Raw genomic sequence first — 15,483 nt, 5'->3', positions numbered from 1 at the left:
GCAGTTCCACTGTAAGGTTCCAATTTCAAAACCTTGCCTTCATCCCCTACACAGATACTACAGCTTCAGCTGAACATAAATAATCTAGAAGCCAACCAGAAATGTATTTACAAAGAAATACAAAAGAGTTCCAATTTCTGGGAAACAGGCAGACATAAAAAAAAAAACAAGAGAAGGGGAGGTTAGTGTCACAGATGAGAACTGATGCAGCTGCATATAGAGCTGAAAAGTGTATCGCTAATGTTCAGGGTTTTTTAATAACATCACTATAAAAAACAACCTCACCCCCCACCACTATTGAGTAGTAGTTTGGGAAGGGGCAGGGAGTGGGTAGAGGGGGCAGAGGGAGAGCCAGAACACTGAATTCTTCCCACTCCCCATCTGAAAACAGACTGGGAGTTTAACTTCAGTTTTTGTTCTCAAGTTTGAAGGAGATTTGATAGCTCTCTGTGGCAAAGCAGCAGTACATGAGGTGCTACTTTTCTCCTTTCCATAAAGAGCTGTGCCCTCACATACAGATGACCTTCCGGTCACTCATGTGAAGCACTTAATTACTCAGAAGTGCAGTTGCAAATAATTTCAGAAAAGCAAAGGATTAATAGATTATTTATTCAGCCTGCTTTTGTGAACTATTTTAGTTTAAAAAAATAGGATTTCTACAAAGAAATTATCAACTTCTAAAGTAAGCACAAGTTACTTTTTGATAGCTCTCACAAAGCACAGGCTATGGTTAGCCATTTCTCTTTCACTGAGAAGTAAAAGATCTGCTTTCAAATTTTAAAAAAATGCACAGAAAATGCATTCTATTCACTGAGATTTCTACCTCAAGATCTGAGGATACAATGATTGATTGTCCACCTGGTTTTCTTTTCACAGTTTTTGCAGCTAATTTTGAAGCCTATGGATTGTTGCTGGAAAACAGGAGAGCTATCAAAATTATAAATACAGTTCACGTAAATCTTCAAGGTTCATTTGACTTGCTCTTACTACTATTAGAAAAATGTTTTGTTTCACTGTCTTTTTTTCTCCCAGGTTGGAACAATTCCAAAGGAGAGGGGAAAAAAAAGTTAAGAAACAAAAAAAAAATATTATGGAAAGAAAAACATGATGAAAATAAATACTGAAAATGTTTGTTTTGAATATTGTCTCTCCCTTTTTTAAACTACGAAGCATGTAGAAAGCTAGAGCAATGACTCAATCTTCCAAACACAGCTGTCAGAAATGGGTGCCAGCTCTTAAAACAGCATTGTGTATGGGTAAGCAAAAGGAATATGACAGTGACAACATTTTACATAATGCTTGAAAACCACAAAACTAAATCTATCTCAAGGCACTCAAGTATAAATGCATTTATACTTGCCTACAGGCTTATAATGAGTACATTTTCTGTACTTCTAAACTAGTGAGTTTAAGTTTTTGCCTTCGTGCACATCAAAACTGTATTTTTAAAAGTTAATACTTAGATTATTCAGAATGCATAAATTACCTAGCACCTACCATATTTCATTTTTCCTGTTCAACTGGAGTTACACAAACTAGTTTACCCATTTTTCTGGATGCCAAATATTTATATAAACATGAGTAATTTGTTTTGCCTTCAGCATTTTTCAGAAGGTTATCATTTCTATACTGCTTAAAAGTATTTATTATACTAATTTCTATACTATAGAAATACTGCAATACTTAGTATTTCAAATTAAGGATTTTGAAGTCAAATTACATGAATGATAAACCGGTATTTTATTTGCAGTGACTACTATAAAGTTTCACCTTATATTAAGGTCTTCAGTGCTTTTACAAAACTCCCTGAGGACACTGCAGAACTTAGAGGTGTAAATGTGCTACCCATCTTCCTCTGCTTTCTTGTTTTGGTGGCAAGAATGCAGAATGTCATCTTCTCTTGGCTCAGAAGCTCTTAATTTTGTCTCTGAACCAAATACTAAATGGACATTTAGTTAATTCTTTAATCAATTTAATTAATATCAGATTTTATAGACTTCTCACAATCTGGGCTAAAACAGTAACCAAATATTATCCACACACTGACTCACAATTAAAGTTTTAGTAACATTGTTCTGAAAAACTTGGACAGTTTCATAGCGTTGAAAGATTATCTTTGGAATTCAAAAACTTGCATGGCTACAAGATCACAGGCATGTAATGTCTCTTCTAATACTTTGTCCCTACGCCACATTATAATTTGTCACTCTACATTTAGTAGCAACAGCAGAAACAAAGATCCTCAGCAAATGGCTACAGCTGAAAGAATAAAATAACAAGTACTTTACAAGAACATTTTTATGCAATATTACCGCTTGCAGCTGTGCATTTTCAGACAATTCAGTTGATTGTCATGGAGTCACTTAATGCTTTTTTTAATTATTTTTTCAAGTAATCTCTCATATGCCTCAGTCAACTATACTCAAAAGAACATGAAGCAAGCAAATTACATCCTGAACAACATGGGGCTGTGTCTTCCTATCATTTACTATAGTACTCTAAAGATGACTGAGCACTACAATCAATGTAGAAGCAAACAAATCAATCACACATGGCCAGGAGAGGAGGCCAAGATTCACATGGAAGGCCATGGAAACTAAAAACAACATGGTATTATATAGAATACAACTGTAAAACTCAACTCTCTGCCATCTCAAACTTCTACAGCATTACTCTGCAATCTCTCTAGCATGTTGTCATGACTTTCCATATTCAGTGGATGATCCTCAGCTTCTGATCTGCCACTGAGACTCACAAATAGCAGCTTCTCATTTAAACCTATCCTAAACTTTGCATCAAAAATGAGACACCCTATACAGCTGGTGGGTCTAATGGAATATTTGCATCTAAGTTGTAGAGGAACTGTATTGCAACTGATGGAGCTTTTTACCTCAGTTCTTCTAGACATTAAGGCTGAAGGATGCTACTACTGGCAGGACACTGGTGAAAAGAGCAACAGAGCCTCAGATGCTGTCCTACCACTACTTTGTAAAACTGCTTGTTGTAACCCAGAATGGTACAGAATGGTCTGGCCTTCTTCACTCTGCCCCACCTCCCATGACATGCAGTCCCTTACCCGAATGTGTTTGCTCCAGCCCCAGCTGTGTGCCCCATTTAAGGGTGACCCTGATTAGCCACCTTCAGCTCTGAACAGAAAGATTTGTGGGCGTATGTGCTGCTTGCAACTGCAGAGCATGGACCAGGCTATAGCTGCTGCCACCAGTGGAAGTCTACACAAGCTATAGCTATGGAGCATGTACCTTCAGCCCCGAGGCGGATGGCATGAGCCAGTGGGATGAGGAGAAGGCAGGCCAAGCACTGCCAGCTGACTGGGAAGGGGACCTCATCTCATTCCTTGTACTGGAGCCTATGCCAATTGTGCTAGGCTGTTAACACAGGGGGAATGTGGGATGAGTCACCGAGTTAGAACAAGAGGAACCTAGCAACTCTAAAGGGCAATACATTTACAGTTGATAATAGAAAGCCATTTTTATTTTTGTACTCAGCAGGCACAACTAACAGTTACACTCAGTATGTGTCTCCCAGGAAGGAGATTTAAGTTCAGTTTCTCAGCAATATGTGGCTATCCCTCTCCTGGAACTCAGGGTGGCTTAAGGTTTTCAATGCAGCTTCAAGGCTTCCACACATTTCATTCAATCCTGCCTACCTCAGTTCACTTCTTTCCCTGTGATAGGACCTACATTCCTTCTAGTGACATTAATACGATCCAAGGGGAGAGATCTTTGCCCTCATGGGTCTTTCCTTCCTCTCTCCCAACTTACATAGCACAGCACTAAACAGTGCCATCAAGGAGGTTTAGATATTTTCCCACCAGGTGTATTTTAACAGCCAAAAAACAAAACACACCAATAGTACTCACTAAATAAATGTGAGGCTTAAGCATTTATAGTGTGCTTGAGAGAAATAGAGGGTGACCAGGGTGAAGATGTTAGAGAGGGAAAGAAACATTAGCAGATGGAAATGGGAAGTCTTTTCAGTATTAGTAGCTCCCCACCAGTTGGCCTACCAAATTTGTCAGGACTGTGCCATTAGTAAAAGTATCATGAATGAATTCAGATATTTGTGGGAACTGTGAGCACAAAAGTTTGGGGATTGGCTTCAGAAAACACTAGTGAGAAACTGTTTCCAAGAAACTTGCAGTAAATTAAGCAAGTGGAATCATTATTATAGCAAGGTGCCAGAAACATGTGAAATGAACTCTCCTGAGGTCAGAAAGATATTCAAGGAAGAAAGAGCAAGATGGGGAGTGTGACAGAAGCAGCAGGAAGGAAGCAGGCTGACAGAAAAAATTAGTCAGGGTTGAGAAGCCCCTGCTGTTCTATACTCTAAATTTCTTTTCTTTTTCAGTACCTCAGTCCTTGTGGTCACCCTGCAGCTGTAACCCACTCTTGTAGCTCCTGCCAGTGTGCAAGGACAGGCAAGGATCTCAGCCTCAGTAGGGCAGTTCTTGCCGCCAGACTCTTGCTTTAATTGTTGCTGCACTTTATCCCACCTGTACTACCCTTGCCACCGTCCTCACTTTAACCAGTGTCCCCTGACAGCCCTTCTCACACCCAGGGCCACATACACCCTGGCATCTGCAGCAACTCCCTGTGTGAATGGCTATTTTGCACAAGGAAGCCACCATGTAACATAAACAGTCTCTCTGAAATCCCCAGTATCACTAAGCATCAGCTCAATGCTATCAGCGTGTTGAGAACATGCTTTAGGAATAATTTTAAAATACTCATTATTTATATCAGACTGGGTAGTCTATATAGCTTGTATGTGACAACAAATCAGCAGGAAAAAATTTGGACACATACAGAGATTCATTTCAAAGTTGAAAGAATGAGCTTTTGAAAAAAATTAAATTCCCTACCAAAAGATCTATAAAACCATATCACTCCTTTTGCTAAATCTAGAGGATCAATTTAGCCACCATAACAAGAGATAGTAGCTTCAGTTCTGCTTTGAAGTGGGAACTTAAAGCCTACATTATCTGGTATTTCCAGCTGTCTGTACATATATATCCACAAACGAATGTGCATGTATCTAACAAAAGACAACAGTCTTCTACTCAAGTTCTTTCCTATTTTCAAAACTGTAGAAGAGAAATCTGTACCCCATGTGGCCACAAAGGCTTCTGCGACTGCAGTTTTCTTACATTTTGTAATTTGTTTGCAAGTGCACAACAGAAAAGAATGATTATTTTCTTAAGATGCAGCCAAAATGCTGAACTCCTCTTCCCTCAATAGTACCATTTTCCTTGAATATTTCTAAAATATCCTGAGCAGCAAATACATTTCTGATACCTTTGTTTCCCACGCGCATATTTTTAAGTCTTGCTACATTTTCTCCTTCAGAGTGAACCCTATGTTTCAACTGCCATTCCTTCCTCATTCTAAAATAAAGCGAAACAGCACGGCACAGCTGGCAGTCTCCTGAGGGTGCCACCATCCCCCCCGTCAAACCCCGACGGAGCCACCACCCATGCCAAAGCCCAGCAGAAGGGACACACGAGCCGGCACGGGCTGGCTCGGGCACCTGACGGGTAGAGCGCCGAAACAGCCGGACGCGAAGTTCCTCCTGGTTTTATTTGTATATTGAGCGCTGTCCGGGTGACGACACTGGAAGCTTCTCCCCATGCTCAGGGGCTGCCCCGCGCCTCCCGCTGCCGGGACCGCTGGTGCGGGCACAGCGCAGGTCCCGCTGCAGGGAGGGGGCGAAGGGGAGGGCGAGGGGGCCGCTTACCCCGTTGGCCGCGGCCATCTGAACGACGATCTCGATGGCCGTCTTGCTGAAGTACCTGCCGTCGCTGCCCACCACCATGGTGCAGCCCTGCCGGTCGCGAAGGTCGACGGAGGAGAGCAGGCTCTGCACGAAGTTGGGCAGGTAGTTGCGCTGGCTCTCGAAGAGCGCCGTGGGCCGCCGCAGCCCCCCGCCGCCCGTCGGCCGCTGGTCCTCGTAGGGCGCTGTCTGCACGGTCAGCACCGGGATGGGGGTCCGCTCCATGGCGGCCGCCGCCCGCCCGGCTGCGGCTCCGCTGGGGAGCGGCAGCCCTCGCGCAGGGTGCCGACCAGGCGGAGGGGAGCCCACAGGCGTCTCCCCGGCGGGGGCGGGCCAGCTCAGCCCTCGGCGGCCCGTGGCGGGAGCCCGGCGCCGCGGGGGAGCCGGGGCGGGCGCGGGGTGCGCACCGCCCCTTCCCCGCCCGCCCCGCCGGGGCCCCCGCCGGCGCCTGGCCGTCAGCGAGGGTGCTCGCGGCTCGACAGCCCGCTGCCATCACCGTGCGGCGGCCCCGGCCAAAAATAACCTTGGAAAGCGAAGCCGAGAGCTGCGTCTCCTGCCAGGGATGTAATTGGAGGCAGCGAGGAGCGGGCGAGCCAGCGCCACACACTTGCTCGGGGGGATCACGGTCTGTCAGCGCTGGGGCCGTCCCCCCGACCCCCGCCGGCCGCCGCCGGGCCGCAGCAGCCGCCTACCTCCGGGCATGGAGAGCAGCCGGCGGCAAAGCTTAGTTCAGTGACATATGTGTTCATTCTGCTTTAATTAAATGCAGAGGTGGTGGCCCTAGTGATTGTGAAGATGCCTGGCGTTTCCCTGTATAAAGGCCGTAACTGTTACAGATGCCCCTAACTGTCAAACATCAGCAGAATTTTGCCATCCAAAGGCTGGTTTCACACTGCACCCACGCAGGACAACCCTGTTGGCTGGAGAGCTGGAAATAATAGTCGTGTAACCTCGATGTCATTCTTGTGTTAAAGAAATCCCTGGTGTACACCTGCACCTGAGCAGGCAAAAGCAATTTTGTAAGGCATTTTTCTGCTCTCTACAAAAGAGACTGCTCGTAAACTTCTTATAAGTCCAACAGAGTGTCATGGCTCAATAAGACAACACGTTAGCTCTGTGACAGGAGGTGGCTGGGCAAACATGGGGTAAACTGCTTTTATCTCTTACACAGACTAAGAGCTCATTAGGAATCAGTGAGCGTCACCTGATGAATGGTAACGAGAGGAATTCAGTCATGGTTTTGACCTCTATTTCTACAGACTCTTTGGTGGTTCATAGCAGACAGAGTGTGACAGTTTCAGATACAATTGTCTGCTACACATCCATCCCTTTGCCAGGACCACTGCTGTTGCAGTAGAACACTATGCATGCTACGGTAGGCAAGGCCCAACACTTTAAATAAAAATTTAAATAAAGTTTAAAGTTTAAATAAATTAATCCACTGAAGCAGATACAGGAATTCTAGCTCCATTGACAGAACGCTCTTATATGAGACCATATACTCTCGCAGAGAACCAGAGCACATACAGGGAAGAAGTAATCTCTTCTCTTTGTTAGACCTCCTAGCCTGTAGTCATGATTGTGGCTTCATAGCATGTACTGATTCAGAATGAATTTTAAAAAGCAGAAGGAAACAAATTGGCCCTGTGGAAATGCCAGATCTCATATTCATACTGTAAACAAGGCACAGCTATAGATGAGATTGCTATATCTCAAATAATTTTGGGCACTGCCACCAGTGAAACCATGACATATAGTCTGCATTAGTGAAAGTTGAAATAGAATCAGGTAACTGCTATCTACCACAGCAAGTACCCAACAAGGAAACAGCAACAAAGATCAGAAACATTAGAAAGAACAAATTATAAGATCCAAATGCGAAATAAAGGAAAACATATGACCAAGGTAAGAAGAAATGCAATAGTCTTTGAATAAAGAGTAGACTGTATTTTTCATATGTATTGGGAAAATGTGTTCAGCATTTGGAAGAAAATATATCAGTTTGAATCAATGTTAAAAATTCTGAAAACATTCCCAGAATATACATTTAAAAGGGACAATCAGTGACAATTTTCCAGAACTGCTTGTCTCAACTCATATCATTTATGTAAACATTGCTGAAGAATAATGGAAAAGTGTGTTTTACAGTCTTTTCAAGCATTCTCTTGACAAGGGCTCTACCAGAAGTGTAATGGGTTATTGAAATGAGCACTGTAAATTTTTTAGTTCAATCTCAAGCTCTGCTTGAGATAAGCCCAAGCAAAAGTATACATCACCCCCCTTTCATTGTGATTTCTGTAATACTTTGCAAAATTCAGTTTCATAAAGTCATGCTATTTCAGGAGGAGCTCAGATTTTGTTTTTAAAATAAAAATTACCAGCCTTCACAGTAACAGTACAAAGCATGAAAAAGTTAGTGTAGAGAGCCTGAACATTTTAGTACAAAAGCTGAAGAAGAAAAAAATTCTTACTTTTTAAAATAAATTCTTCAATTTCCCAGTACCCAGAGTAGCATTATGTTGATCCATGTAAAAGTGCTTCAATTTGTCTTTTATATCAACTCAAGTCCCACAAGCAGTTCTACTCTCAGCAGATTTCACTGAAAAGTGAAGGTCTCTGTAAATGGCCAGTATTGCAGTGCATTAAGTGATTACTGCTGTGTTTCTCTAACAAATGACTAATTATCAATGTGGGATGATATTGAAAGTCTGGAATGTCTTGTTGGAAAACAACAGCTAAATTTATTCTTCATATTACCATAGTGTGTTGTGAGTTAGTTTTTGAGAGGTTATTAAAATAAAAATAACTTAATGTAGTGATAAGATACATATTAAATTTGTTCCATTTCCAAGTAAAAAATTACCTTTCTGACTGCCAGTTTTAGAAACTTGGTTTGACATATGCTGTCTGGTTCAGGAATATTTTCACCCCTTTTAATTCTTGAGCCTTAAAATGTTTACCATAACTCATTTGTCTTGTGATAACAAGACAATGTTAATTACTTTAAGAGCTACAATTTTTATGTTTGCTTATCTTTTTTTTTTTTTTTACCAGCACTGTACTGGTGTCTTTCTTTGTTCTGTTAGGTCCAATTTTTTCATGCACTGAACTGGGAAATGGGTTGTTGCCTGTGTTGACTGGAAGGAAAGAAGTCTGTCCCCTAGCAACAAAAACCCTTTATAGCCACACAATTCTGATTCAGTTGATCTGGCGACCTGAGGTGTCCCCTCTGCAAAATGGCAGAAGTTACTGATGGATCTTCTTAAAGCTAGATTATGGAAGCCCAGCCCAGCTCTGATTTGATGCCAATATAACAGAACTTGCTGTGGACCTGAAGCTTACTTTCTGCTAAGGAAAAATATTTTGTATCAGCTTGCAAATGTTGCAGCAGAACTGAACCAGCGCCATTAACTGAGCAAGTTAACTAAGCAAGCTCTTTCAGTTTAACCATTCAGCTCATAATGCATCACTAGTATAGTACACCTGAGTTTTAGATGAAAACATATTTCTACAGTTGTTTCATGTAAAATGTCTTTCAGATAGAAATATGGATACTCAAAATTAATTCAGCCATTCCCCATGGTGCTGTATTTTGAAGTTCAAATTCTCATTCTGCCACTGAACAGGATATTCCAGTTCCTCTTATAATGCAGTTATCATTTGAAGAATGGCATACATTTACTATAAGATGATTGTTAACCTGAGCTATTGAAAAAAGCATCTTGCAAAAAATTTCTAAAAGTAAATTGACTTATCTAAACCACTCCAAGAATTACAATACAATTAATGTATTGTTTTGCTAATAAAAGCAAAACCAGTTTTAAAACCCAGTACTTCTAAATGAGGCATTTCCTACATGTGAATACTTTGTTTGCAATGACCTTTGTTTCAAAATGTAAATTACTTAGACTTTAAAAAAATGTAGAAGAGAAAAAATTGAAAAATTTGTAGGTATTTTGACTGACTTGATCCGTCTTGTCTTTCAGCTCTCCAATGCAAGCCTTTCTATTATTGTTAGAAAAGGCAGAGAAATTGTATTTTACATTTTTATAGGAAAGTTAGTTCCCTAGTAGTGGACCTTTATTGAGAAATATGATCTCATGGATACCACAATTCAGGTTGTTTTCTGGAAATTTTACTTAGTCACCACTACAGTTGTAAGTCTCTAATTACTGTGAAATTGTTCTAAGGAACATTTTCACAGAAACCTGCATGCAAATTGATTTACAAAACCCAAACAAGAAAAATTCCCTGAAAACATATTTCTGATAACTGATAATTGATTTAATGCTATGTCAACATCACTGCTCTGTGATGTTGTATAAGTCAGGTCCGACTTACAAAATTGCCTGTTACTATTCATCTAATCAGGAGAAACAAGGAAGGAAGGAAGGAAGGGACTGAGGAAGGGAGACAGGATAATCACCAATCATTAACCTAACAGAAAAAGCAACTGTTGTAAAAAGAACATCCTCCAAAATGTTCAAATACTGCGGGAAGTTTATTCAGATAAATTTGTGCATAGCAGAGAAAATCAAGACCAATGTCCATTTCAAAACTACAACAATATGCTCACTCAAATTATATATCTTAGAATCACTGACTAATTTTTTCTTTTCCAGTGTTACTGACAGACCAGTCCCATCACTCTTGTTTTCAACAAGTAATTCCACAGAAATACTCATGCAAGGGTATTGAATGCTAGGCCAATGTGGGGAAGAAGCAGAATCTGAACATGGACCCAAGCCATGGTCTCTGTCCTCACTCTAGTCCTGCCATGAGTGGAGCAAGCAACTGACTCTTTAATTTGCCTTAACAGCAGCTTGGAATGTGACTCACCAGCATGGGAGAGAAAACAAAATGTAATTCATGGAAGTCGAAGTAAGCTCATTCTCCAATCATGCAAGGGGGTATGCAATGCTTCTCCTCTGAATATGTCACCTTATTAGCAAGAGCACCATTCTGCTTATTTACACAGCTTGCTTAGATCCACTACCTGTTATGCATTCTTTGTAGGTTAAGGAAAATAAAAACTGATAAGTTGAAGTCTTACTCCATGTGCTAGATTTGCTAGATGGCTATGTGGACCAAACCAGGCACTGCTGTGCAATGACTTTTGCTGAATATCTGAACTCCAGGACATAGTGGATATGCTTCTGGACAGCTTCTCATTAGGCAGACCATCTGGACTGGCACAAGGGGATCAAGGGTGGAATAAATGCTTAATTGATAAAAATACTGTAAGTAATATATGGTTCAAGTTTTTCTTGGTATTGTTCAGTAACATTTGTTTAAGATCTGCTAGATTCAATCAGTCAAATGAGCTGTAAAATTTGTATAATTGTTTGGACTCACACTAGCCACTTAGGACATTTTCAAAGTGCATCTTCTGGGAAGAAAGTCTGATTTTTCACTTGAGTTTATGTTGTGAATTATACACAGACATGAGTTGGTTTTTTTTTAATCTTTTTTTAGTGGGGATTAAAAATAAATTAATACCAGAAAGTTCAGAATAGAATGATGACCCATCAGCACATGCAATGTTTGTTGCTGTCATTTAATTAAATACCGATTGGGAAGTAACATGATTCAAGGGTGGAAAGAGTTATAATGGGGAGTTATAATGAGTAAGGAAAAGGCTAGGGACAGAAAGGTAGTATACAGCCTCATGATCTCCTTTCTTGGAAAGCCTGACAGAGTTCAAGAAGTGTTTGGACAACTCTCTCAGACACATGGTGTGATTCTTGGGGTGTCCTGTGCAGGGCCAGGAGTTGGACTTTGATGATACTTGTGGGTCCCTTCCAGCTTGGAATATTCTATTATTCTGGGGTTCTGACTGGAGGAGAAGGCTGTTTGTACTGCCAAGTAAGCACCATGTTGTCAAGGCCTGATTTAGGAGGAACTTACTTCATTATACACTGTGGAAGACTTACACTTCCATTTGTGGTTATTTACCAGTTATGTCATGAGTTAAGAGTAGAAACTTTATCTATATGATTGGCATTCCAGCACATAATGTGGAAAGAACAAAGCACAGCCTACAGACTGTTCCTACTGCTGCAGACGTAAAGATTTTGGATCTGATTTTCAGAGGTGCAAGAAATAGGTACTACCAACACCTCACCACTGCATCCAAAAAGAGTGACATATGATTTGGCCTTCCAGGCTGTAATGCTCAGATGGCATCATGTTCTATAACCATGACAAAATATGTCTTACAGATGCTGCCAACTGAATGGCCTCTTGTTATAGGTTATAAATCTGAGAGAGAAATTTTTCTTTCCCTGCTTCCCTGTAAGAGAAACAGAGTTCAAATAGGGAAGGGGAAAGGGAATCAATTAGCCTTACAAAAGAAATGGCTGGCCAGGCTGCATTCCATGCTAATGGCCCATTGAATGCTGGAGTGAGGGGAGGAAGGTTTTGGAGATTTGGGGAGCTGGCTGCCCGGACAGAGGACAGGTCAGACCACAGGTCAGACCGCGGAGTTCTCTCGACGAGACGGAGACAGGGACTGTGTCCGGGCATTTCTGGAGGAAAAGCCTGGGAGCCAGTCTTTCTGGTTCTTTCGTCCTGGGGAGGCCTGACCACTGGCCTTGCGCCGCCACTGCCTCGTGACTCCGGCCGGGACCTACTGTTTGTTTTGTTTCATCAGAGAGGTCTGTGCTTGCTGGGAGAGAAGGGGAGAGCCTTGGAACACCATCATCTGGGAACAGTGAGTCCCGTAGGGGTGAACTGCTTTCCCTTCTGCCTTTCTCCCATTAGGGGAAGGGTCTCCGTTTTCCTTTCGGCTTCTCCCGCGACCCGAGACCACCCCCAGACCCCCTTCCCGCGCGGTGACCGCCAGAGCCCGACAGCGCCCCCTGCAGGCCAACACCGAGCACGGCAGCTCTGCTCCTCCGGCGATCCAACAGCGCCCCCTGCCGGCCGTGATTAGAACTGCGCTAGAGACAGAGAAGTATTCGTTCAGGCTTTTTTTGGTGTTTTGTTTTTTTTTTCTAGGATTACTGTCTAGTTTTTTTGTGTTCTGTTACTGTTTTTGCCAACATACATATATCTTTTAATAAAGGGTTGTTATTTCTTCTGTTTTTTTTCCACACTTCCTCGATTAAAGCCCCTTAATTTTGAATTTACAATTGCTGAGAGAGGGAAGTTTGGTCTATCTCATAACTCATCCTCTTTAGTAAACATTCCAGTCTCATCAGACTGTGACACCTCTTCCACATCGTAACCCACTTGTGCACTGCAAATTCCCGGCAAACAAATAACTTCAAGGTCTAAACTCCACTCCTTACAAGTGAGCACATTCTCTGTGTATGTCTGTCTTTCTCAGTGGTGGAATTACTGAGTGAAAATTACTGAATGAAAATCTCAGCTGAGACACAATGATTTGTTTGATCCTGGGAGCCTGGGCAGTGATAATACAGAAATGAGACGCTCGTTCTCATATTCATGCTGTCTATCTACCTACTAGCCCAGGGATGCTAAGTAGTAAAGGTAGCAGGAAAACTGTTAGGTTTCTTGCTGTACTGACAGATTAGTACATGAAACAGAGACTGAATTTATAGTAGAGATCTATTGTCCATCCATTTTAGAAGCCCATGATTTTAACATTAAGTCAAAGCCTATAAGAAGTTTAAAAACGCAGAGGAAGAAATGTTTCCACAACACCCCTTCACAAACATATCTGAAGGAAGATACACACTCAACATAACGATTGGTTCAGGGATTCCTTGTCTTATACCAGTTTCTACAACAACATAGCAAGGTAAGTAAAGCAAAATGCCATTGCCCTGCTCTGAGTCTAAGTGTCTCTGACAAGAACTCAAAGCAGTATGTAAAAACAGCTCCTTTGAATGGGGGAGGATTTTAAAAGTAGCTTTATTTGGGAGTTTTTGGGGAAGACACAATATGTTTAAGTCCCTCAATTTACCAATCAAGTAAACTGGCATTTTAGAAAGCACTTTGAGACCTAGGGATTAAAATGCCCTATTTTAAACAAGGCTCCCAAACAGAATTCCAGTGATCCTTAAAAAGTGTCAATTTTATGGTTTTGATCACTTTGCATAGTTGCTTAACTGTTTGCTTTGGGTGTTTTTGTACCCACTGAAAAACGAATAGTTAACTTCACTATATGGGCTGTGTCTGACCCGGACAAAGCACGTGAGATTTTTCTCTTTTTAAGATTTCTCCTCCGCCTCATGTCAAAGGTCAAGTAATTTTTCAGCATACATAATCTAAATTCTACATGAGAAATTGATTTTGCCAGGGAACTTGTTGTATCCTCTGACAATAGCTGATGAAAAGAAGAAAAATTTCTCACAGCAACACACCATATCTGCTAATAACCTTTCCACATCCAAGTGAGTCTGTTTCTGGCCACCAATGAGGTTAGACAGACATAAAAGCACTGCTTCAAAATTATACAAATAATCCAAAAGGAACTACTAACTAAGGTCCAAACAAAAATCAGACAAAATGAGTCAAAGATGTAATTTCCAGATACCTCAGGAGATTTGGGTCTGAGCCCTGGTTTGCAGCTAAAAACCCCACGTGGCTGCAGGTGCCACCATGACCTGTGGAAAGTGATCGAGCAGCGCCTCCTTCTGTGGGGATATCTTCTCCGTCAGCCTCTGTTGAGGCTCTGCCCACAGGAAAAGACTGATTTCATTTTCCCTTATGTACCATATCCTCTGGCTCATCTCTGAGAAGTTTGCTCTCACTTCTCACTACCTGCAAGCCAGGAAATGTGCTTGGTTAGGTACGGCAGTGTCATGGTTTGAGATAGCCCCAACATCCAATTCCCTAGCTCCATTCCCCCTCCCACATCTCAACCTAATGTGAGATGGGTTTTTCCAGACAAAACACACCAGACTCAAAGTGGGGAAAGGGAATATATTACAATGACTGTACAAATAAATACCATATCACATTATACACATGATCACAAACTATCTCTACCATGACATATGTATTTACAATGGATCAAATCTCTTCTCCCCTCCAAATAAAAGTCCAGGAGGGAAAGAAGGACAGATCCCTTCCAGTCTCTGAACAGCAGCATCTTCTGAGGCAGCAGGTTTCTTCTTCTCATGCATGCAGCAGCTGATAGCTGGATTTCTGCCAGCATCCACAAGGGAGGTATCCAAGCCTCTCTCTTGGCCCCATCGCCTCACAACCGAGGGGTCTTCCGTGGACTTCGTAACCCCAGACAAGGTCGTTTCACCACGTCATATCACGAAGACACAGGGGAGTCTTCGTGACGGTCTGGTATCTCTTGCAGATTCAAGCCTTGTCTCTCAGGCTGCCCCGTCTCAGCTGCGACCGTGGCAAGTGCGGGGGGGGAAAGCCAAGGTCAACTCCCCCTGCATTCCTCTCGGAGCTCTCTAGCTCCTTTCTACAGTGCATGTCGCACTTCAAGGCTCTTTCAAGTAAGAGTCCATCATCTTCCTCCTTCCAGGAGGTCTCAAAGGAGTTTTGGGGATCTGGTATCAGTCTTACCCCCAAGAACTCTGTAGCTCTCAGCTGCTGGCTCTCCTTTCCTCGACTCTCCTTCCAGGAGTCTCCTCTGCAGTGCTGCATGTTGCTTCTGCTGCTTCTTCAGTTCAGGTTCTTATCTCTGGCTCTCTGCCACTGTTTCTCTGGTCAGCGTCGGCTGCTGCTCTGTGCCCATGGAGAAAACATCTCCCGGCATAC

General features: G+C 42.2%; 1 protein-coding gene across 1 annotated transcript in view; it reads right to left on the bottom strand.

Moving 5' to 3' along the window:
• Positions 1 to 6,093, bottom strand: part of PGM5 (phosphoglucomutase 5) — a 74,943-nt gene extending 68,850 nt beyond the window's left edge. Inside the window, exon 1 of the mRNA XM_027709736.2 lies at positions 5,755 to 6,093. Coding sequence (XP_027565537.1) covers positions 5,755 to 6,015 — 261 coding nt within the window. The 5' untranslated portion in view covers positions 6,016 to 6,093. The remainder of the gene's footprint in view (positions 1 to 5,754) is intronic.
• Between the last annotated feature and the right edge of the window lie 9,390 nt (positions 6,094 to 15,483).

This window comes from Pipra filicauda, unplaced genomic scaffold (assembly GCF_003945595.2).
Source record: "Pipra filicauda isolate LSUMZ 115617 unplaced genomic scaffold, ASM394559v2 scaffold35_size7292922_pilon, whole genome shotgun sequence".
Taxonomy (NCBI): Eukaryota; Metazoa; Chordata; class Aves; order Passeriformes; family Pipridae; genus Pipra; species Pipra filicauda.
Note: the sequence above shows the minus strand (reverse complement) of the source record. Positions and strands in the feature narration are given on the sequence as shown.